General features: G+C 55.9%; 2 protein-coding genes across 11 annotated transcripts; one reads left to right on the forward strand and one right to left on the reverse strand.

Annotated features, from left to right (window-relative positions):
• The first annotated feature begins 343 nt into the window (after positions 1-343).
• Positions 344-10705, forward strand: FAM131A (family with sequence similarity 131 member A). 9 transcript variants are annotated; one of them, XM_054481015.2, is made up of 7 exons: positions 344-538; positions 1735-2142; positions 2810-2952; positions 6144-6237; positions 6487-6669; positions 7169-7285; positions 8927-10705. In XM_054481015.2, exons 2-7 carry the CDS (start codon positions 2055-2057, stop codon positions 9400-9402), a joined length of 1101 nt encoding a protein of 366 aa, XP_054336990.1. In that variant the 5' UTR covers positions 344-538; positions 1735-2054; the 3' UTR covers positions 9403-10705. The 9 variants fall into 9 exon arrangements, with proteins under 9 accessions (XP_054336990.1, XP_054336995.1, XP_063518556.1 ...); XM_054481020.2 differs by lacking the exon at positions 2810-2952 and having other exon boundaries at positions 1735-1795; XM_063662486.1 differs by lacking the exon at positions 8927-10705 and having other exon boundaries at positions 1735-1795; positions 7169-8920.
• CLCN2 (chloride voltage-gated channel 2) lies at positions 10617-26115 on the reverse strand. 2 transcript variants are annotated; one of them, XM_054481012.2, is made up of 24 exons: positions 25850-26115; positions 23411-23567; positions 23119-23250; positions 22619-22747; positions 22399-22532; positions 22216-22293; positions 22057-22135; positions 21799-21924; positions 21619-21703; positions 21431-21532; positions 20144-20228; positions 19825-19980; positions 19347-19416; positions 18991-19101; positions 18542-18755; positions 18103-18236; positions 17693-17865; positions 17475-17589; positions 17179-17252; positions 16885-16938; positions 16735-16773; positions 16458-16562; positions 11367-11453; positions 10617-11232 (listed from the first exon to the last, which is right to left on the reverse strand). In XM_054481012.2, the coding sequence occupies exons 1-24, from the start codon at positions 25910-25912 to the stop codon at positions 11038-11040; spliced, it is 2697 nt and encodes an 898-aa protein (XP_054336987.1). In that variant the 5' UTR covers positions 25913-26115; the 3' UTR covers positions 10617-11037. The 2 variants fall into 2 exon arrangements, with proteins under 2 accessions (XP_054336987.1, XP_054336988.1); XM_054481013.2 differs by lacking the exon at positions 23119-23250 and having other exon boundaries at positions 25850-26106.
• Positions 26116-26142: the final 27 nt, after the last annotated feature.

A 26142-nucleotide genomic window follows, 5' to 3' on the forward strand; every position in this document is an offset into this window, starting at 1 on the left:
TTGCTAGACTCTGCTCTCCTACCAGAATGATTCAAGCCCCTGTGTGGAGAAGGCTCTTGGGTTTCGGGTTGTTTATAACTGGAGAATCCCTTTATGGCTTCAAGGTGTCATCTGTAAAATGAAGGGGCTGGATGCATGAAGGGAGGTTTTGCGGCCCCGTGTAGTGTGACTGGGCTGGCTGAGTGAGTGTTCGCCGCCCCTGCCTTCAGGTGGCAGTCGGCCCTGGGAGCAGAGGACCGGCATTTTCGAACCCGGTCCAGGCCGCCTCTGCGTGGCCATGACGTCGCTGCGCCCCGCCTACTTTGGGTGGTGACGCGGCGGTCACGCCCCCGCGCTTACGTCACCGGCCCGGTTCCCTCTCCGGGGAGCGGCGGCGGACGCGCGGCTCCCACCCCCTCCCCTCTCACGGGTTCTCCCCTCCCCAGTGTGGCCACGACCCGACCCTCTGCAAGGCGATGGCCCGCGCCCCGAGCGCAGGCTAGCGTGCCTGGGTGCCCGGCCATGGGCTGTATCGGCTCTCGGAGCCCGGCGGGTCAGGGTAAGAGGCGGAGGCCGGGTACGGGTTGGGGAGTCGGGCTGCGGCCGCCGGTGCGCGGTGCGCGGGCCGCGGGTGGGTGGGGGCCTTGAGGAGGGGGCCGGTGTCAGGAGAGGGAGGAGCCTGCACCGGGAGGCGGGCCAGGCAACAGGAGGGAGCGGGAACGAGCAGGGAAGGGGCCAGACCGACTCCGGTTCGCTCCCACGGCCTGCCTGCCTTGGGGTTTTGCAGGGCAGACGCATGGTCTCGCCGCTGGCTGCCGTGTGCCCACTGCTCAGGGTGGCCGGAGACGCACAGCCCCGGGAGGGGCTGGGCAGCCCGATGCCCCCACCTCTCCAGCCCGCGGCGACTGGCCTTGCGCGCCCACACACACACTCCCCTCCGCCTACACCTCTGCCTTCATCGTCCTGGGAGTGGCCCTGTGCCGGGAACCTGCTTCTCCCAGCCGTGTCCCCATCTTCTTAAAGAGGTAGCCTTTCGGTCCTGCCTAAGCACCCTACCACAGAATTTTTGTCGGACATTGACTCCCCTCTTCAGAGTCAGTTGGCGAAGGGGGACTGAGGTCCCGTTTGGGGCACCTGTGAACACTGAATCACCTCTCACCTATTACAGTTGTTTTAATGTCCTGCCCCCACTCAGCAAAAACAAATCACCCTACTCTGTGGAGGGAAAGAGGAACCCAGAGGCAGGCCATCAGGGCTTCCTTCCCACAATGCTGACCCCTGCCTGGGCCTCGGTTTCCGTGGGTGGCCATGCACACCGGGCCTGGCCGTAGTCCTGTGCATCAGAGGTCGGCCAGCTTCCTTTACTTCGGTGTGGTGGATTTCTCCACGCATAAGGCCAGGCAGGACTGGGTTTGGGATGGGTCCTGGACCTTCAGGGCAGGTGGTCAGTCACACAGGCCTTGGTGTGGTTGGTACTTGATGTTTTTTGGAGCTAAGACTGGCTGAGATTTGTACTTCCCTTGAGGAATTCTGGGATTTGTAGTCCTAAGTTAACCTCGTGGCTTTTGAAGCTGAGGAGCAGCTGACTGCTCTGATCTCTCTGGCCCTGCCAAGGCTTGGAGTTCAGGAAGTCATCACCTTCTCTTGTCAGGGGTGAGTTTGGCTGACCTCAGGACTGGCCTGAAGAGCCCTGGTTAGGTACCAGTTGGGGGCCAGGGATGGCCAGTAACCTCCTGTTTTCCTTCTGGTTGGTAGCATTTCTGGGGACCAACAGCTGGCTGAGGCTCAGGGACAGAGACGGCTGCTCCAGCTAAAGGTCAGTTGTGATGTACATTGCCTGTTGGCACTGTCTAGGGAATGGGCCTCAGCTCCCCGAGTCCCAGAGAGCTTGGCTGAGCCCTGGTGTTCCCACCTCCTCAGAGCCATGAGGCAGGAATGTTCTCCTTATGTGACTAGGCACAGGTTCCAAATGGGGAGGGGACTGGCTCAGCATCCGGAGCCAAAACAGGAATAGAACTGGGAGCTGAGCCTGGAGCGGTTCTGGGCTTTTGGTTCTCTGCATCAACACAGCCAGCATGCCTATGATTTCTGTGCTGGGCAAAATGTTTATGTGGCAGCGTGAAGGGCCTGGAGGACGATGGACTTGTCAGACAAGTCGCAGAGGTGAGACCAGGGATCATGGATGTGATCTGGGAGATGATGGGAAGCTAAGCAGTAGGGTGCTTAGGTGGAAAAGGAAAATTACTCTGGCTTAGATATTAAGAACCAGGCTGAAACAGGGAGAACCAGGCTGGGGCCAGACAGGGCATCAGGAAACGGCTTCAGGGGACAGGGGTGAAAATCAGAAAAAATATCATGAGTTCGTCAGAAAAGAAGAGTAAAGAGCTGTGGACCAGCTGAGGCTGGCAAGAGGAAACAAGGCAGCAGGAAGAGAGAAGGAAGGCAACACTCCTGCAAAGGGTCCAGGGTGGCAGTGGTGGGGGGAGAGTGATGGCGGAAGAACTCAGTGTGCTTTCCAAGAGGAATGGGTAGGCTGGGAAACGGGAAGGAGAGTCAGAATTTATCATTGTTTGGTTTCACCCTAGGGTTTTGAGGCAAAATTTATCCAGAGCAGGAAGGTGGCAAGTGGGCTGCCACAGAACGGCCCCAGGGGCCCGAGGGTCAGTGATGTGTGGGATGGGGGCTTTTAGAGTTGAGGAGAGCACTCAGTGGGCGCTGGTCTTCTGGAAGGTGGGGGAGGGGCTGAGAAGTGATATGGCAATACTGGATGAAAATGGGGATCTCTGCAGAAGTAGGGGCACAGCTGAACAGCCTTTCCCCTCCCTCTCAGTGTCCTCGGACCCCGCGTGGGCTGTGGAGTGGATCGAACTTCCTCGGGGTCTCTCTCTGTCCTCTTTGGGATCTGCTCGAACCCTCCGAGGCTGGAGCAGGTCCTCCCGCCCTTCCTCGGTGGACAGCCAGGACTTGCCAGAGGTGCTGGGCCCCTGGTGGTGGGGGGAAGGAGGACGGCATCCATATAAAGGGGATCTGCAGCCCCCACCCACGCCTGGCCAGCCAGCTTCTGGCTCCCTTTTCCGGCGAGCGGAGGCGCTATCCGGCGGCGGGCCGGGAGGCCGCCCCCGTGCCGGTCTGCTCTGCTCGGCGCTGTGCCAGCAGGCGGAGAGCTCGCGCCTTCCGCGCTGACGTCAGCGCATCCCGGGCCGTATCCCGGGAGACCCTGTTGCGTGGTGATGGGTTGCCAGGGAGACATACACCTTTTCTCTGGGCCTGGGCCGCAGCTGCGCGGAGCGCCGGGCACGGATGGCGGCGGCTGAGGGGAGCAAGGCGAGGGAGGGAGAGCAAGCTAAGAAACACCCAGCAGGTGCTTCCCCCCCTAGGCCTGGCCGGAGGCTACCGGCGCCACCCTGGGGGCCCTGTCAGCCAGGTACCCAAGGGGAGGGATCGAGGGTGGGCCTCAGGTCAAGGGGCAGTGTTGGCCGCCCTTGTGAGGGACGGGAACGTGATAGAAGAGAGCTGGGCAATGCCGGGGAGGGATGCGTGCCTCCAACTTCATTAAGTGAGGGAAACATTTGCTGGGGCTTGTCAGGGAGCCCTGAGCCAGATACAGGGTGGAGTTAGGAACTTAGGTGCATCAAACTTAGGCCTTGCCATCCTGAGCTCCCTCAGGAGACAGACAAGGGCAATGATGGGGGCGGGGTGTGTCAGAGAAAAGAAGAGGCTGTCGGCTGAAAGCATTATTTGCAAGTGACACTTGAGATGGGCCTTAAGTGATGGCAAGCATTTTTTCACGTAAGGATGGCATTCTTGGCCCAGAGGAAAGCTGAGTTCCTTTTCCTGGAGGCAGGTAGGCTGCTTGCTGACAGGGATTGGTGGAGAAGGGTTTTTGTTTTTTGTTATTTATTTTTATTTATTTATTTTTTTGAGACGGAGTTTCGCTCTTGTTGCCCAGGCTGGAATGCAATGGTGCGATCTCGGCTCACCGCAGCCTCTGCCTCCCGGGTTCAAGCGATTATCCTGCCTCAGCCTCCAGAGTAGCTGGGATTACAGGCATGCGCTGCCACGCCCGGCTGATTTTGTATTTTTAGTAGAGGCGGGGTTTCACCATGTTGGCCAGGCTGGTCTCCAACTCCCGACCTCAGGTGATCCGCCTGCTTCGGCCTCCCAAAGTGCTGGGATTACAGGCGTGAGCCACTGCGCCCTGCCTGAGAAGGGGGGTTTTATTGGGCAGAGGAGATCAGCAGTGGATTCAAAGGAGGCTTGGAAGGAGGCAGGGGCGTCACAGAGTGGGATCCTTCAGGGCCTGGGTATGATGCCTGCACTAACCTCACTGGACAGTAGTGTAGGCTAGACAAGATTTTAGAGACGTGTTGTGACCGGCTGCACTCCAGGAAAACTGTTTACATTATATCTTACCTCATTCATCCAGCCTTTGCATTTTTGTTTGCTTGTTTTTGAGACAGAGTCTTTTTCTGTCACCCAGGCTGGAGTGCAGTGGCACAATCTTGGCTCACTGCAATCTCCGCCTCCTGGCTTCAAGCAATTCTCCTGCCTCAGCCTCCTGAGTAGCTGGGATAACAGGCACCCGCCACCATGCCCTGCCCATTTTTTTTTATTATTTTTAGTGGGGATGGGGTTTCACCATGTTGGCCTGGCTGGTCTCAAACTCCTGACCTCAGGTGATCTACCCACCTTGGCCCCTTGGCCTCCCAAAGTGCTGGGATTACAGGCGTGAGCCACCATGCCTGGCCCAGCCTATGCAATTTTTTTTTTTTTTTTTTTTTGAGACGGAGTCTTGCACTGTAGCCCAAGCTGGAGTGCAGTGGTGCGATCTCGTCTCACTGCATCCTCCGCCTCCCGGGTCCTGGTTCAAGCAATTTTCTTGCCTCAGCCTCCTGAGTAGCTGGGATTACAGGAACGCGCCACCATGCCCAGCTAATTTTTGTATTTTTAGTAGAGATGGGATTTCACCATGTTCGCCAGGCTGGTCTTGAACTCCTGACCTCATGATTCACTCACCTCGGCCTCCCAAAGTGCTAGGATTACAGGCATGAGCCACCGACGCCTGGCCAGCCTATGCATTTTTAAGAAATTATTCTGTATTAGGTGCTGTGCTAAACATTGGGCACTACAGTGACCAAAACAGACTGAATTCCCCAAGAGCCAAAGACCAGTGAGGGAGACCAACAAGAAACAGGAAATGCAAAAGAGACCATTATTACTCACTATGACTAAGGGCCACAAATGGGGTACATTGATGGAGAGTGATTTGTTAGAGCCTATAGAAGGAGGACAGACTACCAAGGGGGGGCCAGGAAAGCTCCTCTGACGAGGTGGTATTTCAGCCCAAACTGGAAGAATGAGAAAGAGCCAGCCAGCCATCAGAATAGTCCAGAAGAGATGGGGAGCACTACACTCACTACACTTGGGCCTGAGAAAATAGCATGGGATTGGAGGAGGCTGGGGGAACACCACTTCTGCCGACCTGGGCAGGAGGCATTAGGGCTTGAGAAAGGGCAATGGCAGTAGCAGGAGAAAGGACAGGATAGGAGCAGGGAGTTTGCAGGTGGAATCATTAGGTCTTCTCAACAGATATGGGCAAGCAAAGCCAGGGGAGAGTTGATGGTAATGCTGAGGTTTGGACCCAGGCTAGGTGGAACCGTGGTGGGTGATGCAAAGGAAAGAGGTCACGAAGCAGGGCCAGATGTGGGGAGAAGGTGTGGGGGTTTGGTTTCCATCTTGCCGAGTCTGCCGGAATGTGGATGGGAAGACCAAGAGGAGGAGCAAGGGGCAGAGGGGAAGGGAATCTTAAAGAAGTCCTGGATGCCACACTCTTCTTCCTTCCTCCTCTTCCCTCTCCTCAGAGGTCCCACTCGTGGTTCTTCATTTCCTGCCCTGCCTCCATCTCCTCTGGGTGCTGGGAAAGTGGAGGATTAGCTGAAGTTTTGCTTTTCAGGGCCTGTGTGAATCTCCATTGCTTTCTGGGAGGACATAATTCACCTGTCCTAGCTTCTTATCATCTTACATTTCCCTGTAGCCACTGGGACATATGTGCTGTTCCTTCCTAGCTCCTGTCTCCTCCTCATGCCTTCGCTGGGGTATGGGCATGTTAGGGGGAAGGTTATTGCTGTCAGAGGGGCACTGACTTTCTAATGGTGTTACCCAAGGTGAATGTTGGAGACACAGTCGCGATGCTGCCCAAGTCCCGGCGAGCCCTAACTATCCAGGAGATCGCTGCGCTGGCCAGGTCCTCCCTGCATGGTATGCAGCCCCTCCCATGTTTCTGGCCACTTTGTCCTTTCTCCTCCCTTTTGCACAGTCCCTTTGGAACTGTTTCCTGTGAGTACATGCTGGGGTCTCCCCTTTCTTCCCTTGCTCAGGTGAATCTCAGCCCCTTCTCCCACCCAAAGGTTCACATGGATCCTAACTGCTGCCACCCTTCCACCTCCCTGCTCCTGTACTCCCCGGCCTGGTCCTTCACCAGGCTTCTCCACACTCCCCTATCTCCAGGTATTTCCCAGGTGGTGAAGGACCACGTGACCAAGCCTACCGCCATGGCCCAGGGCCGAGTGGCTCACCTCATTGAGTGGAAGGGCTGGAGCAAGCCGAGTGACTCACCTGCTGCCCTGGAATCAGCCTTTTCCTCCTATTCGGACCTCAGTGAGGGCGAACAAGAGGCTCGCTTTGCAGCAGGTGGATGGCAGAAAGGGGATAAGCTACACTCTTGGCACAGGGCTGCTTTCATTCATTTTATTTTATTTTATTTTATTTTTTCTGAGACGGAGTCTCACTCTGTCGCCCAGGCTGGAGTGCAGTGACGCAATCTCAGCTCACTGCAACCTCTGCCACCCCAGTTCAAGCGATTCTCCTGCCTCAGCCTCCCAAGTAGCTGGGATTACAGTTGCCTGCCACTGTGCCTGGCTAATTTTTGTAGTTTTAGTAGAGACGGGGTTTCACCGTCTAGGCCAGGCTGGTCTTGAACTCCTGACCTAGTGATCCACCCGCCTTGGCCTCCCAAAGTGCTGGGATTACAGGCGTAAGCCACCACACCTGGCCAGGGCTGCTTTCTTATCTCCTCGGGTCTGACGTGGGGGTTGGAGTCTTTCCGTACCGTTTCTTCTCTCTCCTGTCTCCAAGCTGAGCCCTAGACTTAGCTCACCTTCTCTGCTTATGCATTTTGTCCCTGCGACAGGAGTGGCTGAACAGTTTGCCATCGCGGAAGCCAAGCTCCGAGCATGGTCTTCGGTGGATGGCGAGGACTCCACTGATGACTCCTATGATGAGGACTTTGCTGGGGGAATGGACACAGGTGAGGGACATCCTGGGCTAGTGCTGTGGTGGACCCACCTGATAGACCTTGGGATTCTTTCAGAGCCACATCCAGAACACTCTCAGCCTTTGCAAGGGGAGGGAGAGGGACAGACTCAGTCTAGGCAGGCCTGGACACTCCAGGAACAGGAAGGCTGTCCACACTCATGGGTGGGAAATGAGCAGACAGAAATGGAGTCGTTCCGTCGTTCCTTTCCCACAGGTGCTGAGGCTTCTCTACCTGTCTGCACAGTTGTGCCTTGCAGTCCTCAAAAAAAAAAAAAGCCGAAAGACCTCAAGGACACCTTCTGTGCAGCCACGTCTCTGGGAGGCTCTGCAGTGCCTTTGCCTCTTCCTCTCCGAGGCAGCCTTCTGGCTGGCTGTGGCAGGGCAGATGAGCTGCAGTGCACAGCCCAGCACCTCGCAGGGCTGCAGCCCAGGTCACTAGGAAGGCACGCTGGGCCTGGAACACCCACGGGGCCGTGCTGGCTCCAACTCAGCATCCTCGCATTCCAGCCTGTGGGCCTTTCTCTGGGCCAGTGCTTGCAGAGGGGACCCTGCAGGGCTCTGCAGCTGTGTTCGGCCCTCCTTTCATCTTTCATTCCCTAGACCGCATGGCTGACTTTCTCTGTAGCTTCTGGGCTCAAGTCTCACAGGCCACCATTCCCCACAACCTCTTTGCCTTTGAAGATTACCTCTACCGTCCCCTACCCCTCCAGTGAATTAACAAGTTCTCCAAGGCAGGCAATACATGAGAGCAGGTTGGAGACTGCTGCTGTGGTCTGGAGGGCTGATTTGGTTGTCTGAAGCCAAGATGGAACCTTAAACCACAGGCATTTTTGTTTGATTGAGTTCCAGGCCTACTTTGACCCCTGGGGTAATGATAATAACTAACATTTATCCAAGGCTGCTACTATCCTGTGTGGAATCTTTGTGCAAATTAGAAAAAGGCACCCCTCTCTCTGGCAGGCACAGCCTTTCTCTGGCAGGCCAGGGCATGCTGCTTGGTGAGCCGAGTATGGGTTAGATTTTGCTATTTCTCACCGCCTTGGACAGGCCGTGTTGTGCGATGAGCAACTTGTATGGCCATATGTGGTGACCCTGCATTTATTGCTTGTTTACTGTGTGCCAGACTTTTTTTTTTTTTTTTTTTGAGATGGAGTTTCACTCTTGTCACCCAGGCTGGAGTGCAATGGCACCATCTCGGCTCACCGCAACCTCCGCCTCCCAGGTTCAAGCGATTCTCCTGCCTCAGCCTCCCGAGTAGCTGGGATTACATGCATGCGCCACCACGCCCGGCTAATTTTGTGTTTTTAGTAGAGACGGGGTTTCTCCATGTTGGTCAGGCTGGTTTCGAACTCCCGACCTCGGGTGATCCGCCTGCCTCAGCCTCCCAAAGTGCTGGGATTACAGGCGTGAGCCACCGTGCCCGACTGTGCGAGACTCTTGTTCTTGTATTGTTAGAATCTCCAACTCACCATTAAGGAAACTGAGGTCTCAAAAAGTTGTGACTGGTTCAAGGTTACCCAGCACCTATCCACCACTCCCAGAGCTATGCCGGGGTGGAGTGGGATGAATGTGGCTTCCAGGTTGTCCAGTTGAAATGGAGCCAGCAGGAGTGTCTTCTTTTCTCTTCTCACAGACATGGCTGGGCAGCTGCCCCTGGGGCCGCACCTCCAGGACCTGTTCACCGGCCACCGGTTCTCCCGGCCTGTGCGCCAGGGCTCCGTGGAGCCTGAGAGCGACTGCTCGCAGACCGTGTCCCCAGACACCCTGTGCTCTAGTCTGTGCAGCCTGGAGGATGGGTTGTTGGGCTCCCCGGCCCGCCTGGCCTCCCAGCTGCTGGGCGATGAGCTGCTTCTCGCCAAACTGCCCCCCAGCCGGGAAAGTGCCTTCCGCAGCCTGGGCCCACTGGAGGCCCAGGACTCACTCTACAACTCGCCCCTCACAGAGTCCTGCCTTTCCCCCGCTGAGGAGGAGCCAGCCCCCTGCAAGGACTGCCAGCCGCTCTGCCCACCACTAGTGGGCAGCTGGGAACGGCAGCGGCAAGCCTCTGACCTGGCCTCTTCTGGGGTGGTGTCCTTAGATGAGGATGAGGCAGAGCCAGAGGAACAGTGACCCACATCATGCCTGGTGGTGGCATGCATCCCCTGGCTGCTGCCAGGGGCAGAGTCTCTGTGCCCAAGTGTGGGCTCAGGGCTCCCAGCAAAGCTCCACAGCCTAGAGGGCTCCTGGGAGCGCTCGCTTCTCCGTTGTGTGTTTTGCATGAAAGTGTTTGGAGAGGAGGCAGGGGCTGGGCTGGGGGCGCATGTCCTGCCCCCACTCCCGGGGCTTGCTGGGGGTTGCCCGGGGCCTCTGGGGCATGGCTACAGCTGTGGCAGACAGTGATGTTCATGTTCTTAAAATGCCACACACACATTTCCTCCTCGGATGATGTGAACCACTAAGGGGGTTGTGACTGGGCTGTGTGAGGGTGGGGTGGGAGGGGGCCCAGCAACCCCCCACCCTCCCCAAGCCTCTCTCTTCTCTGCTTTTCTTCTCACTTCCGAGTCCATGTGCAGTGCTTGATAGAATCACCCCCACCTGGAGAGGCTGGCTCCTGCCCTCCCGGAGCCTATGGGTTGAGCCGTCCCCCAAGGCCCCCTGCCCAGCTGGGCTCGTGCTGTGCTTCATTCACCTCTCCATCGTCTCTAAATCTTCCTCTTTTTTCCTAAAGACAGAAGGTTTTTGGTCTGTTTTTTCAGTCGGATCTTCTCTTCTCTGGGAGGCTTTGGAATGATGAAAGCATGTACCCTCCACCCTTTTCCTGGCCCCCTAATGGGGCCTGGGCCCTTTCCCAACCCCTCCTAGGATGTGCGGGCAGTGTGCTGGCGCCTCACAGCCAGCTGGGCTGCCCATTCATGCAGAGCTCTCTGAGCGGGAGGTGGAAGAAAGGATGGCTCTGGTTGCCACAGAGCTGGGACTTCATGTTCTTCTACAGAGGGCCACAAGAGGGCCACAGGGGTGGCCGGGAGTTGTCAGCTGATGCCTGCTGAGAGGCAGGAATTGTGCCAGTGAGTGACAGTCATGAGGGAGTGTCTCTTCTTGGGGAGGAAAGAAGGTAGAGCCTTTCTGTCTGAATGAAAGGCCAAGGCTACAGTACAGGGCCCCGCCCCAGCCAGGGTGTTAATGACCACGCAGTGGAGGCCTCTGGCAGATCCTGCATTCCAAGGTCACTGGACTCTATGTTTTTATGGTTGTGGGAAGGGTGGGTGGCTTTAGAATAAAGGGCCTTGTAGGCTTTGGCAGGTAAGAGGGCCCAAGGTAAGAATGAGAGCCAGCGGGCACAAGCATTCTATATATAAGTGGCTCATTAGGTGTTTATTTTGTTCTATTTAAGAATTTGTTTTATTAAATTAATATAAAAATCTTTGTAAATCTCTATATACATCTGGTCATTGGAGGTTCCAGTTATAAACCCATCTTAGTTCCACCCCTTTCCCCTCAGAGGGGGAGCAGGGGTCAAGTGACCCCAACCCATCCTGCCAAGGCAGGGCCGATCTTCCTGCCCCTGGAAAACTTGCTGCAGGTGGGCAGTGGGTCAGATTCCAGGTAGGATGAACTGGGAGAAGCTGGCACCCCAGGTCTGGAGGAGGCTGGGGTGCAGCCTCCAGCTGTAGCTGCCTCCTGCCTTCCCAAGGCAGAAGGAATGAAATATGCACATTCTGGGCTGACGGGCATGGCTAGCACCATCCTAGGCCACCCACGAGGGGCTCATTGGCATTTGTCGTCGCTGTCGGAAGGGCTGCCCTCCCGGGGGAGGCCATGATGGGAGTGGGGCCCCCAGAGTGCATGCACCTCAGTGGTCTCCGTGTCACTGCTGCTGGTGGCACTGTCTCGGAAGCTGGCGAGTGGCGGCCGGACTTTCACACCCTGTGCTGTGACAGAGCCCTCGATGGCCTTCCGGAGCTGGAAGGGTGAGAGGGACAGATGTCTGGACCCAGATGTCAGACTCCTCCCCGCCTTCCTCCCCAGGTGAGCTGGACATAAGCTTCCATGACTTTTTGGAAGTGGAGCAGCTTTGGAGGCCACCATCATCTCACCTCCTTTAGAGTAACGATTCCAATGAGTCTGCCAATACTGGTGACATAAGCATGGTCCACTCCCAGCAGTGAGAAGATAGTGTGAGTCTGCAGTGTGGGGAGAAAAGAGATTGGACTTGATGGACGAGGGGCAGCTCTAAATGACAGGCCACAGGGGCCCAGGACAAGGTTGATGTGGAATGGAAGGGGTGCCATGGATTGGGAGGGAAGGAGACAGGACTGCTGGAGGGAAAATAATAACAATAGTAATAATAATGAGAATGTTTCTGTGTCCAGGCCTCAGAACTTGATACTCAAAATCCTTATATTGCTTACACTGAGGGAGAAGTAGGATGGGGGAATAATTCTTAGTCCCATGTTAGAAAGGGGGACGTGGGACAGAACAACTGTTCACACGTGAAATCTAGTGATTGGCCAGGCTCTGTGCTAGGTCTTACGTTATCATTTAATTCCAGTACTGTCCTGAGAACTAAGCATTAGGAGAAGCAGCATGGGGCTCAACAGTGAAGTGACTTGTTCCAGGCGGGTCATCAAGAGTTGGCTGTGCAGCCCCAGTCACTTTTCATCACACCAGAGAGGGACGCACAACCCCAGTCCTGTTTAGTTGCAGATATACCGAGAAGGGAGAGCCCACACCGACCTTAAGGGCACTTGGGCCCTGAATCCTATGCCTCTCGTTCCACTGCTTCTCAGTTGCCCTCCTACCTGGCTGGCCTGGTTTGGAGTCTCTCTCCCCTGCTCTGGCATTCCAGTCTTGGCCTGAAGCATGCTATGCCTCTCATACAGTCTGCCTTTTCTAGGGTCCAAGCAGCATCCCAAGTTCTGTTGAGATGCAGCTTGCAGTCCAGGAGGACAACGGTCACCCCCATCTTCCCATGTTGTTCTTGCTTTGAGCCCTCCCTTAAGCTTTCAAATATAATCACCAGGGGTTCAGAAATTGTCAGCCAGTTCTCCTTATGCTTTAAGTAGATTTTCTTGGGGCCAGATGTCTTGAAAAACGCTCTCCTGACTCAGCAGTTCCTGGAATTTTTGGCCTATCATTTATCTCACTGTTCTGAGTTTACTTGTAAGCCTCTTGGCTTAATGTTTGAATCAAGATGAGCAGTACTAACAGCTTTTTGTGTACCAATTACTCAGAACTCACTTAAATTGCCTTAACACTTTTTAAATGTTCTTACACATTTGAAATTCTTTAGGGAGGGATTTCTAGAACTTTCCTAAATTTCTCCACCCATGGCATGACAGTACTTAGAGGGGCAAGAAGTTCAATTTTAGAATAAGCTCTTCTGGGCGCGATGGCTCATGCCTGTAATCCTAGCACTCTGGGAGGCCAAGGCGGGTAGAATGCTTGAGCCCAGGAGTTTGAGACTAGCCTGCAATATGCGAAACCCTGTCTCTACAAAAAGCCAGACATGGTGGTGCATGCCTGTAGTCCCAGCTACTTGGGGGGGCTGAGTTGTGAGGATCACCTGAGCCCAGGGGGCAGAGGCTATAGTGAGGCATGATCGTGCCACTGCACTCCAGCCTGGGTGACAGAGTGAGACCCTGTCTCAAAAAAAAAAAAAAAAAAAAAAAGTTCTTCTGTGTTTCTTCAATACCTATAACATAGTTGTCATGTGGTTAGCGATTCCTTCTCCTATCTAGAGTCCTACGTGCTACAAGTTAGCTTTAATTTCCTTGTCTGACTTCAGAGGGAAACGTTTTTATTATAAGGCTTCCTATGTTAATAATCCCTTAGCCTTGTCTTCTTATGGTCAAATAACCCCTCTCATCTTCTCCCAAGGAGCCTATTAAATAGTTCCCTTGAATTTTCTTTTTCTCCACAATCCTAATCAGGTGAGCTTCTGGCGGGCGATATGCCTTTCAGGTTTGCAAACTACTTGCCCCTGACAGTCACCAAGCCTTACCAATCCACTTCCTAAACATCCTGGCCATTACTGACTGTAGCCTCACTATCCTCACTAAGAGTGGGGCTGCAACAGCCTGATGGGTTCTTCTCCTTTCTGCCTCCCTTCCCTCCAGTCTGGCCCTGCTTAACCTATGCACTTTGTCAAACTTGAGTACAGCCCAGACTCCCTAGAAGGCCCATGAGACCCTTCCCAAGCCAACCTCAGCCTGTCTTTACAGCCTCACGTTCTACTGTGCGCTCCAGCTTCCAGCCTGCAGCTTCATGTCATCACCCTTCTTTTTCTGAAAACATTCATTTCTTCCACACTTCAGCTCTTCTCTCATTGCAGTATTTTTTTAAACATTTTTTTTTTAGTTAAAAGAATTTTTTGGGCCGGGCGCAGTGGCTCATGCCTGGCCAACATGGTAAAACCCTGTCTCTACTAAAAATATAAAAAATTAGTCAGACGTGGTGGCACGCTCCTGTAATCCCGGTTACTCGGGAGGCTGAGGCAGGAGAATCACTTGAAGCTGGGAGGTGGAGGTTGCAGTGAGCCAAGATCGCGCCATTGCACTCCAGCCTGGTGACAGAGTGAGACTCCGTCTAAAAATAAATAAACAAATAACATTTTTTTGTGAGAAGACAGTCTCGCTATGTTGCCCAGGTTGGACTTGAACTCCTGGGCTCATGCAGTCCTCCCACCTCAGCCTCCTGAGTAGCTGGGACTACAGGTGCACACCACCATGCCCAGCATATGTTATCTTTTAAAATTCATTTCTCAGTATAAGTAGTAGGAGTAGTAACAGTAATTCCTAACATATATTGAGTATTTGCTGTGTGCTAGGCCCTATTGCAAGTGCTTCACATGTTTCAAGTCCTTTAGTTCTTAGAAAACCCAGTGAGGTGTGATCCCCATTTTACAGATCGGGAAAGTGAAGCACAGAGAGGCTGAGAAACTTACCAAGGCACACAGCAAGCCAGCATGCGGCAGAGTAAGGATTTGGGCTCAGCTGGTCTGGCCCTAGCCTTGGCCGCCACTCTGGCCTTTACCATTGCTTCTCCGTGGGTGGCCGCTGAAAGAACTCCTTATTAGCCGGCACAGCGACCTCCAGTTGCACGGGTTCCTAAGTAGTCTCCAGTGTTTTCTCTCTCTTAGCTGAATGTTCCCCTCCTGAACTTAATTGGGCGACTACCTATTGATTCCTCAGGCCTGTAAGGACATTTTGAATTCTAATCTTTTATGTTCTTATCACTTCTAGTTTTGTACTTTTGTTAGTTGGTTCCTCAAAGACTTCTTCTCTTCTTCTGATTTTTAAGTTTGTAACAAATATCTACTTTGTTCTTTTTCATTTAATTTAATTTGACATCACGGAACCCATTGGAGGGCCCATACTTCTTGGGCCTGGGAACAGTGAACTGACATGGAGAGGGACAACATGGCCTTCTGAAAGAATCCTGGGAGCAGGGCCAGGAAATCTGGGCTCTGGGCCTGACTCCGGTCTGCTGACTCAGGCACGTGACCTCCTCGCTGCATGCCTCAGTTTCCCTGTGTATTAATATGGTTAAGGCCACAGGCTTTTGAGTCAGACCATCCTAGATTCCAGGCCCAGTTTTGCTACTTATTATTATTTTTTTGAGATGGAGTTTCGCTTTTGTCACCCATGCTGGAGTGCAGTGTCGTGATCTCGGCTCATTGCAACATCCACCTCCCATGTTCAAGCAATTCTCCTGCCTCAGCCTCCCAAGTAGCTGGGATTACAGGTGCCTGCCACCACGCCTGGCTAATTTTTTGTATTTTTAGTAGAGATGGAGTTTCACCATGTTGGCCGGGCTGGTCTTGAACTGCTGACCTCAAGTGATCCACCTTCTGCAGCCTCCCAAAGTGCTGGGATTACAGGTGTAAGCCACTGCGCCAGTTCTGCTACTTATTAGCTGTGTGTCCTTGTGCAACTTGCTCAACCTCTCTGAATCTCAGTTTTCTCATCTATAAAAACTGGAAGATCGCAATATCTAATAGTGTGCTTGTGATGATTAAACACTTGAAGAGCTTAGCACAGTGTCTGGCACATAGCAAGCACTCGAAAAATGTCAGCATGATCATCATCATGGATGCTTGAGGAGTAAGATCACTGTGGAAAAGCCTCAGAGGTTTTGGGAAGAAGGGCTTTAGATAAAAGCCCTCTCAGGCCCATTACCTTTTTTCTTGCAACTGCACTGCAGTTTGCCACTCATCCAAGGACTTCTAAGTTCCTTTATTACCTTTTGCCTTTTGGTTTCTCTTTTGTCCCCTATGCTTCCTGCTTCAGTCTCGGCTTGTCCGTGCCACGCTGGCTTTTAGGCAAAGCTTGTGTGTAAGCTAAATGCCCAAGCTGCAGGTTTTGGGCACATCTACCTGCTGCTTATACCCTCCCCCAAACCCCCCAACGCTTCAAGGCTTGTACATTATGTCTGTCAAAAATTTAGCTAAAACACCCCTTGGCTTCTGCTGGTTCCAGTAGCCATTTTTACCAACGCAGGCTGCCCTCCTTAGGAGTCCTGGAAGCAGAGAGCTCCTGGCCTTCTCTGGTGTCTGCCTCACCCACCACCAGGCAGTCTACTCAGTTCCTTGCCCCATTTCTGCAGGCTGCTTTGCAGTTCTGCTGAGCCATCTTCCTGCGTCCCTACCAGTTTTCCTTCGGCCCACATTAAGGCAAACTTTCTGGGGTCTGGCATTCCAAGCCCCCCACTGGGTGTTTCTCATCTTTGTTTATCTCTTCTCTGCAGTCTCCCCACCCCTACTTGGATGTTTGTTAGCTTATTTATTGGATTTTCTTATCCTGCCTGTTTTTCTCACCCATTTTTTTCCGCATGGGCGTATCAACCTTGTTGGGCTGTGGTGGCCTCCTACCTAGCTCTGACCCTGGCCTGGCCTTTTGGCTTCCACCCAGCTCAATCCCTGTCTTTGTTGCTTCGTTGGTCCAGAGTTCCCTCGAGGGCAAGGCTGAGCAGAGGAAAAACGATGCCTGGCTCCACCACAGAGCAGGAGGAGGCTGCTCCCACCTCCCATCATCCAAGCAGTATGTCTAAAAAACATCTCAGCACTGAGCCAACTCCCTTCTCCTCCCTCCTTCCCCACTGGCCTGAGTCCAAACTTGTAGGGGGACCAAGATCCCCACTGTGTCCTGAGAGCCCAGACCAGCCCTGGGCCAGACTGCTGGCCCTACCTTGTGCAAAGAGGTCCGCTCCACCAGCTGGAAGGGAGCAGGATCAATTTTGCAGTCATTGAAGTTGACAGGTTCATCTAGTTGCTGCTCCTCCCACTCCAGAATCTGAGAAGAGACTACGAGGTTTAGGGAGAAGGTGCCTGTAGCTGACCTCACCTCCCTGAAAGCTGGCCTGCCCTTTTTCCAACCCCGTGGTCCCTCCCATGGGGACAGCAGCCAACATGATGACTGAACACACCCAGGAAGAAACAGGGTCCAGAGTCCAGTGGCACCTTACCTCTTCAGGGCTCATCTCGCCTTCCAGGTCCGTGTCACTCTAGTAGAGAGGGAGGGAGGCTGGCAGCTAGGGGCTCTGGAGTTTATTCAGCCTAGACCCTGCCCTCCCTGCCTGGTGCCCCCGAGATGCTAGAAGAGCAGGCATACTTACTGCCAGGGAGATTCGGACCCGCTTCAGCTTGCGCTTCTCACAAGATTCCAACTTCTTCAATTTTGTTAGAGCCAAACCAGAAAGATGAGGAGTTGAGGTTATAGGGAGAGGGGAGGTGGGGGGAAGTGGTGGGGCCCAGGGGAAAGGGCACGCCGCAGGACCCGAGCTGACAGCAGGGAGGGCCGAAGGGCAGGGAGAATAGAGGCAGGCACTGCAGGGTTAATGACGTGGTCTCAGCATTGGAGAGGGAGCTGGGGAAAAAGCAAGCTAGGAGGACAGGCTCCAGCCACTCACCTCCGAAGCAGCCTCAGGGGGTGGACTGCCACAGAAGAGGCTCCGGAGGGTGATGCCTGCCGACTCTGCATTCCCTGTGTTCCCAAACATAAGGCCCCAGGGGGCAATGTCATCTTTAGGGGAGAGGACCAGGAAAGGTAAGGAAGACACGGGGAGAGGTATCCTAGTTCCAGCCCTGGCCCATGTGGGCAGCCTTTTCCAGCTGGGATGTACCCCAGCAACAGGGCTGGGCAGGGACTCTAATGGATCTCAGTAGCTTGGCTGAGGCTCTGTGGACACAGGAGAGATGGGCTTACCTGTGGGACTCTCTCCAAGGTTCCTGGTGACACTGGGCCCCCTCTTGAGTGCAGGCTTTAGGGGCTTGTGGGTCTCCCCCCGGGCTGCCGGGAAGGCTGAGTCTTCTGTGTTCACCTGCATAGGCAGGAAGGGGCTAGGTGAGGCCACGGCCCCAGACCACCCTCCCAATCAGTCTACACAATGACATTTAGGAAGTGTTTGTGGCTTTTCCCCTCACCTGGAAGCAGACAGAAGCCTCAGGGCTAGGGGGACCCTCCTGATCAGATAGTGGAGAGGTCTGGGTGGCTCTGCGCTTCTGCATGTGCTGCCGCCGGCGGGCTGGGCTCAGCTGGGCCCCCAGCAATGCCACCACCTGTGAACGCTCGATGGAGCCCAGCAGAATCATAGACTCTGGACAGAACAGGTGGAAGGACTCAGGAGCTGAGAGGGAGCCCTCCAGCCCCATCCTGCTCTCACACTCAGAGTGGGGCCTTGCATGCAGGCCACACACCAGAGGGAAGCCCCCACCTGGCAAGTGCTGGCCCATTCCCTTTGGAACCAAGGAGAGTGGTCCTGAGCTCCCTGCCCCTTCCCGAAGCTTCGACCCTGGGCAATGCCCCTAGCACCTGGGACCCCTCCTGGCCTCACCAGGGGACTCCACTAGGGCCAGCATTCGGCCCTTGGTCCTGTGCAGTGCCAACCGCAGGTCCCGGAAGGTGCAGCTGAGGGCCACATGGGGAACATCCCGCACCATGATGTCCTCCACTCGCACCCGGTACTGCCTGGGGGCCGAGAGAGGCGCTTGGTTTGTGGTCAGCATGGGGAGAGGTGCCCAGAGCACTGCCATCCCAGGGCCACAAGGAGGGCTCCAGAGCCCATCCATGGGGACAGGGGCTAAGGACCAAGGGGTGCTCCCACCCTTCTTTCTGAACAGCAGGGGCCAGCTACAGCCCCTCCGGAGTGTCGACGAAGGTGGCTCATCTCCCAGCTTCATAGGCTCCAGGACCTTGCTAGAGGTGGGTGTAGGGGGATCTAGGATGCCCTCTGCCCCTCACCCACAGCCCCCTTGGCACCCAGCCCTCCGTACTGGTGGCGGCCCCAGCCAAGCTCAGGCAGGTAGGGCAGTTTCTTGATTCGGATGATGCTGTCATAGAGGGAGGGCTGTAGACTCTGGGCGACAGCGTTGGCCAGGATGACGGCGATCATGACAGGCAGGATGTGGGCAATCTGGCCTGTGAGCTCGAACACGATCACAGCCGTGGACACTGTGTGTGTCACCGCTCCTGCCAATGCAGCTGCCCCTGGGGATGGTCACACTCAGTCTCCTCAGGCTGCCCAGGCCCCAGAAGACCCTCCGCAACCAGGGCAGGTCCTGAGTGGGTCCCTCAGGGCTGCCCAATACAGTCCTGGGATTGGACCTGTGCATCTGAGGGAAGCCTGGTTTCTGCCAGCAGGGGGCACCAGAGTCTCAGACCCTGGGGCCGGGGCGTGGAGTGGGGGACGTCTTCCAAGGCCGACAGGACCTGAGGCACTCACCGACCACAGCGTAGCCCCCAGGCACAATCCGGTAGGTGCTGCTGTCCGTATGAATTCCATCTGGGAACCAGGCAGCCATGCTTTCGCCCACCAGACGCCCAAATGCTGCTCCTTCAGGGAGGGGGGTGGGAAGAGAAAGAGGCAGTGGAGGGGGAGGGCAGGGGGCACTAGGAAGAGAGAGGGTCAGAGGGTGAGGGAGGGGCCAACGGGTCATTCAGTGCAGGGCACAGCCCTGTGGGGTCAGGGTTCGGGCTAGGGCTAGACCAAAAACCCGCTCTTGGGCAGAGGGTTGGCTGGGGGGGCGGCCAGAGGCTGGGGAAGGTGCAGGCTGGGAGAGCAGGCAACTGAGAACTCACCAATGACAAAGACAGGCATGAAGGCCCCACAAGGAACTGGGATGGTGGTGGCCAGTGCAGACATCCAGAACTGCAGGCAGGGGGTGGTTCAAAGGCGAAGAGGCTCCACCTGGCCCCAGGCAGCCCACAGCGCCACCCAGGAGAAGTCTACCTCGCTGATCAGGTGGGCATAACCCTCCCAGCTACTCCGTAACCCTCCCAGCTACCCTGGAACCCCCAGGCCTCCCAGGTGACGGCAAGGGGAAGGACTCTGGAAGCAGATGGCTTGGGTTCAGATCATCGCTCTGCCCTCTAGCTGTGTGACTTCGGGCCAGCTACTTCACCTCGCTGTGTTTCCACTCCCCATCTTTCAAACGGGGATGACAATAGTGCCTTTCCCATGGCACTGTGGAGAGGCTTCGAGGAGTGAGCACTGCATGGCAGGTGCTTAGAAGGGCAAGCTATGTAAAAGTTAGCAGTGTACACGTGAGGAGCCCACCTTCATGAGAATGAAGATGACCAGGGTGAGGAAGACGTTGGCACGTGGTGGGTTCCAGGCCTGTGAGGTGCTGGGTGGTTCTAGCTCCTCCACCAGGCCCTGGCGGACCCACGTCCGATTGTCAAACAGGGTGACCAGCGTTTCTTTCTGTGAGAGCTAGAGTGAACAGGGTGCCTCAGGCTGGGAAACCGACAGGATGAAGGGAAGAGGCCATGGGATCCCATGGGGGACAAGGGGTCCCACAGTTACGCTGGGGCTGTTGGCTTTGGAGGAATGCCTTCCAAGGGAAGCACAAAACTCCTGTTCTGCCTGTGGTTACCTGTCCAGCCATGAACTGTCCAAAGCCAGGGGGGAAGGTCAGCGTGGAGATGAGCAGGGTCACCAGAGCCGGGAAGAGCAGGCGTCTAGAGTCGTAGGTTTCACATCAGTCGTGGGTGGCCAAGGGCTGGGTGCCCTCGCATATCTCAGGGCTGAGGTCAGAGCAGAGCCTTGGCTCTTTCATGAAAACACTCAGTCCTGACAGGTCTCCTTTGCTGTTTATGATACGATAGCCCCAAGGGTGATGGTGGACTGGGGTTATTCTAAGAGCAGGGGTCTTACCCAAAGACCTTTCTGTCAGCCCCTGACTCTGTAGGTGGGTAGCAGCAGCAGAAAGTCCATCCTCCAAGCCCTCCCTTGGGGCCCTCCGAGTTGTTATTCCACCCTCAACCCTCAGAAGCCCATCAGGGCATATTGTGTGATGGGGTGGAGAAGTTTCTGCCTCTGTTTGTCTCTCTGTGGTGACTTAGAGTGAAGGTTAATGTTGGGGGAAGCTGGGGTCACTTGTGAAGTTTAACAGAGGTGCGTAGGGAGTAGGTTCAGCTGGCTGCCCTCTCTCTGAAGGATGTCAGTCCCAAGGGAAGTCATGTCTCAGGCCTCCCCACTCCCAATCCTCAGGGTCACACTGAGAGAGCTATGTTCTGGAGATAAATCTCGGCCGGGCACAGTGGCTCACGCCTGTAATCCCAGCACTTTGGGAGGCCGAGGTGGGCGGACCTGAGGTCGGGAATTCGAGACCAGCCTGACAAACATGGCGAAACTGTCTCTACTAAAAAATACAAAATCAGCCGGGCGTGGTGGCGCATGCCTGTAATCCCAGCTACTTGGGAGGCTGAGGCAGGAGAATTGCTTGAACCCAGGAGGCGGAGGTTGCGGTGAGCCGAGATCGCACCATTGCACTCCAGCCTGGACAACAAGAGTGAAACTCCGTCTCAAAAAAAAAAAATAAAAAAAGAAATCTCATCCATCCCCATGGGTCATGGGGGGAAACTGAGGCTCAAACACTCTCCAGGGAGCATCCTATATGTGCCAGGCCAGAGGACCTGAGGTGGCTTTAGTCTTTGATTCCCAAATGTCTTCTACCACTGACTATAAACTTAAAAGTGCCAATTTTCAGGTAATTCATATGAATATAAAAATGCTCAGTCAGCCTGGAAAACACCGCTGGCTGATTTCTCAGTGGAGTGCCTGTTTTGACTGGGTCATTCTCTCCCCATCACTGTCCCCTGACCTACTGTGGTCCTTATACAACTCAAAGCAGCCTGGAGAGGAGCCGAGAGCCACTCACTTCCTCATGAGGAAGCGATTGATGGTTTTCTGCTTCCGCATCACCTGGACAATCTTCCGGTTCAGGTAGACAAAGAGGGCTCCACCGAAGCCACTAGCAATACTGGAAAGGGAAGAGGCACCTGAGTGAAAGGAGTCTTCTAGAAACCCCCCTCCTCTCCGACACCCCCAGCCCCCTCAGCTCCTCACCCAATGACAGCAAAGGCTGGCAGCTCCTGCAGGTCAAAGGGGAAGTCAAGCCGGAATCGGGTTTTGAAGAGGGCTGTAATAGTCTCTAAAGGGAAGAACAGCAGAGGGAGGCAGGCCTAGCCTCGTGGGCTCCCTACCTGGCACCATCTCGGGCTGCCCTCATCCCCTGGGTGCCCCCACCTTCATCCCGGTTCCAGACTGCCAAGACCCGGAAGATGAAGGCACTGAAGGTGGCAGCGAAGAAGCCCCGCCAGTAGTTCCGCACCGCGAAGAAGGTGGAGGTGACCTCGATGCTGAAGAGGACGCCTGTGAGAGGGAGGGAGACCAGCACTTGAGGCCTGGGCCTGGCCTAAGGCCTCAGACCCAGATAAGAGGGGCCAAGGAGGAGAGGCCAAGGGCAGGGTTGTGGGGCTGGACTGACCTAGGAGCCCTGCCTACCTCCGATAGGTGCTGCGAAGCAGCAGCCTACCCCCACGGCACAGGCGGCAGCCAGCATCTCTGTGTTCCGGGATTCATTCTGGCGAGAGTGGTGGCAAGAGGGGGTCAGCTGTGGGCTCAGCAGCCTCTGCCCCCCACTTCCCCCAGGATTCTCCTTACCTCATAGATACCCCCAAAGAGGGAGAGGAACTTGCTGAGAAGGGCCGCACACATGCTTGCGATATGCACAAAAGGGCCCTGTGGGGTTGGGCAGGCGGTGAGTCGGGAGGGGGCCCGCCCTGACCTTGGCCTGGCCTCCTCTTCCACCAGGAGGGACTCCTTCATTCCCCAACCCGCAGTTACCTCTTTGCCAAGCGGCATCCCGCTGCCCAGGGCGCAGGTCAGCCCAATGACCTTAGCTACAAAGGTCTTGAGTGTGAGGTATTCTTTCAGCACCACTCCCCGCAAGATGGTCTTCATCTCAGGGATGCCAGAGCCTGAAGAGGGAACAATCTCAGGAGAGGCATATGATGCGCCCATTTCAGGGGTTCCGCCTCTGCCCTCACCTTCTCTTCTAACATACCGACAGCCTGAGGGGCCAGGATCTGTGTGAATCCGGCTGAGAAAGTGATGAGGACAACAGGGTAGGTGACCCAGGCCAGGTACTGGAGCAAGATGCTGGTGTTCAAGCCCCGGGACATCCACTGCTGGGCTGTGGGAAGAGGACCTGCTGGACCCCCAGTGCACACACCCACTGCCTGCCTGGCCAGTGGACCACGCTGATATGACAGGCTGTCCCAGGGAGTACCACACAGAGTCAGGGCATGGGGGAAGGAAAGGGTCCCTGAGGGTATTCACTGGGACAAAGCGCAATCTAGGCAAGAGGGTCACTTGGAGAGGAGATACAAGAAGCTGTGCCCTATGGGAGTGGCCGAGATGATGCCTGAATCTGGGCAGTCAGACTGGCTGGGGAAAGCGGTCAGTGGCCAAGAAGCCAAGACGCCTTCCTCCATGTCTAGACGAGTGTGGCATGGACGCAGGAGGTTTATTCTCAGTCCTCCCCCTGCCAGCTGTCGCCCTCACCTTGCAGACAGGCAGCAATGGCATAGTCCATGACCCAGCTGACCAGTGCCATGAGGAGCCCCAGCAGGACCAGGAAGATCCAATCTTCACCAACCCTGGATACTAGGAACTTGTGGCAGCGGACAGAACAGACTGGGTGCAAGGAAGGGAAGAAGGGGGAAGCTGGCACCAAAGTGCTCCTACCCCTTTTACTGCCCCCTCAACTGTCCCCCTCCCCCATCAGCAGCTCTAATGGCCTCTGCTTCCCTCAGCACAGCACAGCCAAGTCCCCTGCCCCCACCCCGGTTCTCACCGTGGCATCGGGCGCAACGGCTCCGTCCATATTCCAAGAGCTCTGGGGCAGCCCGAGGGGAAGGGGGACCTTTCCAGGGTTCAGGCCCTCCCAGGCGAATCCGAGCAGCTTCCTCTTTGGCAAAGGCCCCAAGGTCCTGAGTGTACCGGCCATACATCTGGAGCAACAGAGGGGATGGGGGCATTCGAGGTCATGGGCTGAGTGGGAACGCAGGGAGGGTTCTTAGAGCCTCCACTCCCCTTCTCCCAGCCCCCACACTGGATATCCCTCTTGAACGCACAGTTCCCACTCTGGCCCGAGGTGTGGGAACAATGCACATTGCAGACTGTGGGGGCTGTCCTGGCCAGAGTGATGGGGACAGCCAAGGTACAGGGACACAGCTCTGGGGGTGGCAGAATAATCGGTACTCTTCTCACAGGCTTGGGGCTGGGGCACTGAGGAGAGTGAGTGGGAAGCCCCAGAAGAGGAAAAGGTGGAAAAACCTGTGGCGCAGTCTAAAAGTGGGAGCGGGAAGGCCAGGGAGTAAGGGATGATCAAGGGCACATGGGCAACAATAAGAGCCTCGTGGAGCTTGGGGCAGCTGAGTTGGGCCCAGGAGCAGGCGCAGCCCCAATCCTTATCACGTTCCTGCTGGGCCTCTGGCCTGTGACCAACTCAGCTGCACCCCTCCCACCCAGCCTAATCCCCTTGTCCCCATTCTCCACTGCCACCCCCACTAGCCTGCCAGCCCAGCTGGGAGTAGAAAGCCTCTCACTTAGGGGGTGGAGAGGGCTTGGTGGCCTCAGCCCCACTCTGGAGCTGCACTGAGCCCAGTGGTGGGTTGGGGGACAGCAGAGGCCAAGGATGGCTGGGCTGTGACTGTGGATACTGGGGTGACGGGACGGGAGAGTCGCCTGAACCATGGCTAGACCTGCCAAGCTGGGCGTGTGTTGGGGGGCGGGGAGGAGTAGATTCCGGCTGCCACCCGCAGAGCTTCGGGACACAAAGGGCTCCTGTTGGGGCTGGGATAGGGGGGAGGGAGGGAGGGAAAGATAGAGACAGAGAGAGGGTGAGAGATAGTGAGGAAAGGGAAAGCAAAGAGAAGAGAGGGAACTAGAGAGGAGAAAGGAAAAGAGAAAAGAGAGGCAAGGCGAAGGGACGGAGAAGAGAAAGAAGGTGATGAGAGAGGAAGAAGTCGGGAGGAGGAAGGGAATGGAGAGTATTAAGAGGCAAGCACCGTGTAGGAGGAGGGAGGCGACAGTGGGAGAGAAAGACAAAGGGATAGGACGGGGAAGGGGGCGGGAGCAGGCTGGAGCACAGAGTGCCCGGGACAGAGCTCGACCCTGAGAGCTCATTCCAGAGACAGCTGGAAGGGACGGAGATGGAGAGGTGGCTGATGTTAAGAGGCACCATTTCAGAGGCCAGGTGCCTGGCTTCCTTGACCATGCTCTATCCTGGTCTGGGCAGATTGACAAGTGTCTCCTACCCCATCCCAAGGGTTGGCTCCTTTACCCTTGCTCTACTCCCACCTGTCCCTGATATCCTGATTCATCCAGCTACTTTCTCCTAACTGGGCACCTCCCAGACTTATAGCCTCTCCTCTCCAAGACGTTCCCTCCCTGCCACCTTCCTGGGCAAATTCCAGCCCAAGCTGGTAAAAAGGAACCACGGGCCCCTTCCTTTTCCTAGGGCTTGGGTCTTCCACCCCAGTGACATGAGGAGGGTCACGTGGCTTCTCAAACACCAAGTAACAATGGGGGCGATAAGTCAGCTCAGAGCCCAAGACCCCTGCTTCTAATGAGGTCAGGGGACACACCCTGGGGTGGGTGGGGGCTGGATACCCCGCATCAGCATGGACAAAGGTCCCAATTCCCACTTCCATTCCTGCTTCACCCACCCTCCCTAAAGCTTCTGTCCCCCAGAGTGGCAAGCCACCTTTTTCCAGAGTCAACTGAGGGGCTCCTGGAGCCAACGCTGGGTGTGGAGCCCCCAGAGGTAGGGTCTGGGGCTGACCATCTTTCTACACACTCGATTCTGTGCTTAGCATGGTGCCATGCACATGGCAGGGACACAGAGAATGTCTTGGGTGGTGGAGATAGTGGCGTAGAGAAAGTTCAATGGTGTGAATGGTGCCGCGGAAGGGGCAGTGGGGTGCTGATACTTGGGCCCAGGTGGTGAAGGGGAGGTGCAAAGAAAACGTGCATGTTGTGGGGTGAAGGGAAGGACACCTGAGACAAGTACCTGGTGTCCTTGTCCTCTGCAGGCCCTCAGCCTCAGCCAGAAACCAGCATGCAGTTTTCCATCCCTTCGGCCCTGCAGCCTCAGACTTCCAAGCCTCAGTTTCCCCAGCTCAAAAGGCTAGGACAGGATTAGGTAGGCCTCTGGTCCTCGCGCTTCCCAGGGTAACCTGGAGCAGCGGTCCCGGAGCGCACTCCTCGGGATCAGCTCAGCTTCACTTACCAGGGTCTGCTCGTACTGCAGCGCCCGTGGCTCCATCCCTTCCTCCGCCGCCGCGGCCGCCATCTCCGCGCACTGCCCTCTCGCCTCCCTCGGCGGTTCCGGCTGTGTCCTGGACTCGGCTCCCGGCCCGCAAAGTCCGCGCCGGCAGCCTTCCCGTCCCCGCAGCCCGGGAGGCCGAAAGCAGAGTGCGGCGGGCCCCCGGCGGGCGCCGCTGGCGCAGCCTCCGGCTCGCGTCCCCTCCTCAGTGGGCGGGCCGAGGGCGGTGCCCTCTGCGTTGCTCCGCCCGCCGGCCC

The sequence above is a fragment of the Pongo pygmaeus genome, chromosome 2 (genome assembly GCF_028885625.2).
Source record: "Pongo pygmaeus isolate AG05252 chromosome 2, NHGRI_mPonPyg2-v2.0_pri, whole genome shotgun sequence".
NCBI classification, from domain to species: Eukaryota; Metazoa; Chordata; class Mammalia; order Primates; family Hominidae; genus Pongo; species Pongo pygmaeus.

Coding starts and splice junctions, on each gene's coding strand:
- CLCN2 (XM_054481012.2), bottom strand. CDS start 25,912: ATGGCGGCCGCGGCGGCGGAGGAAGGGATGGAGCCACGGGCGCTGCAG. Junction 17,253..17,474: donor CCTTGGAGAGAGTCCCACAG/GTAAGCCCATCT, acceptor TTGGGAACACAG/GGAATGCAGAGTCGGCAGGC. Junction 16,939..17,178: donor CCCCTGAGGCTGCTTCGGAG/GTGAGTGGCTGG, acceptor ACAAAATTGAAG/AAGTTGGAATCTTGTGAGAA.
- FAM131A (XM_063662484.1), top strand. CDS start 2,055: ATGCCTATGATTTCTGTGCTGGGCAAAATGTTTATGTGGCAGCGTGAA. Junction 6,238..6,486: donor GGCCAGGTCCTCCCTGCATG/GTATGCAGCCCC, acceptor CCCTATCTCCAG/GTATTTCCCAGGTGGTGAAG. Junction 6,670..7,168: donor AGAGGCTCGCTTTGCAGCAG/GTGGATGGCAGA, acceptor TCCCTGCGACAG/GAGTGGCTGAACAGTTTGCC.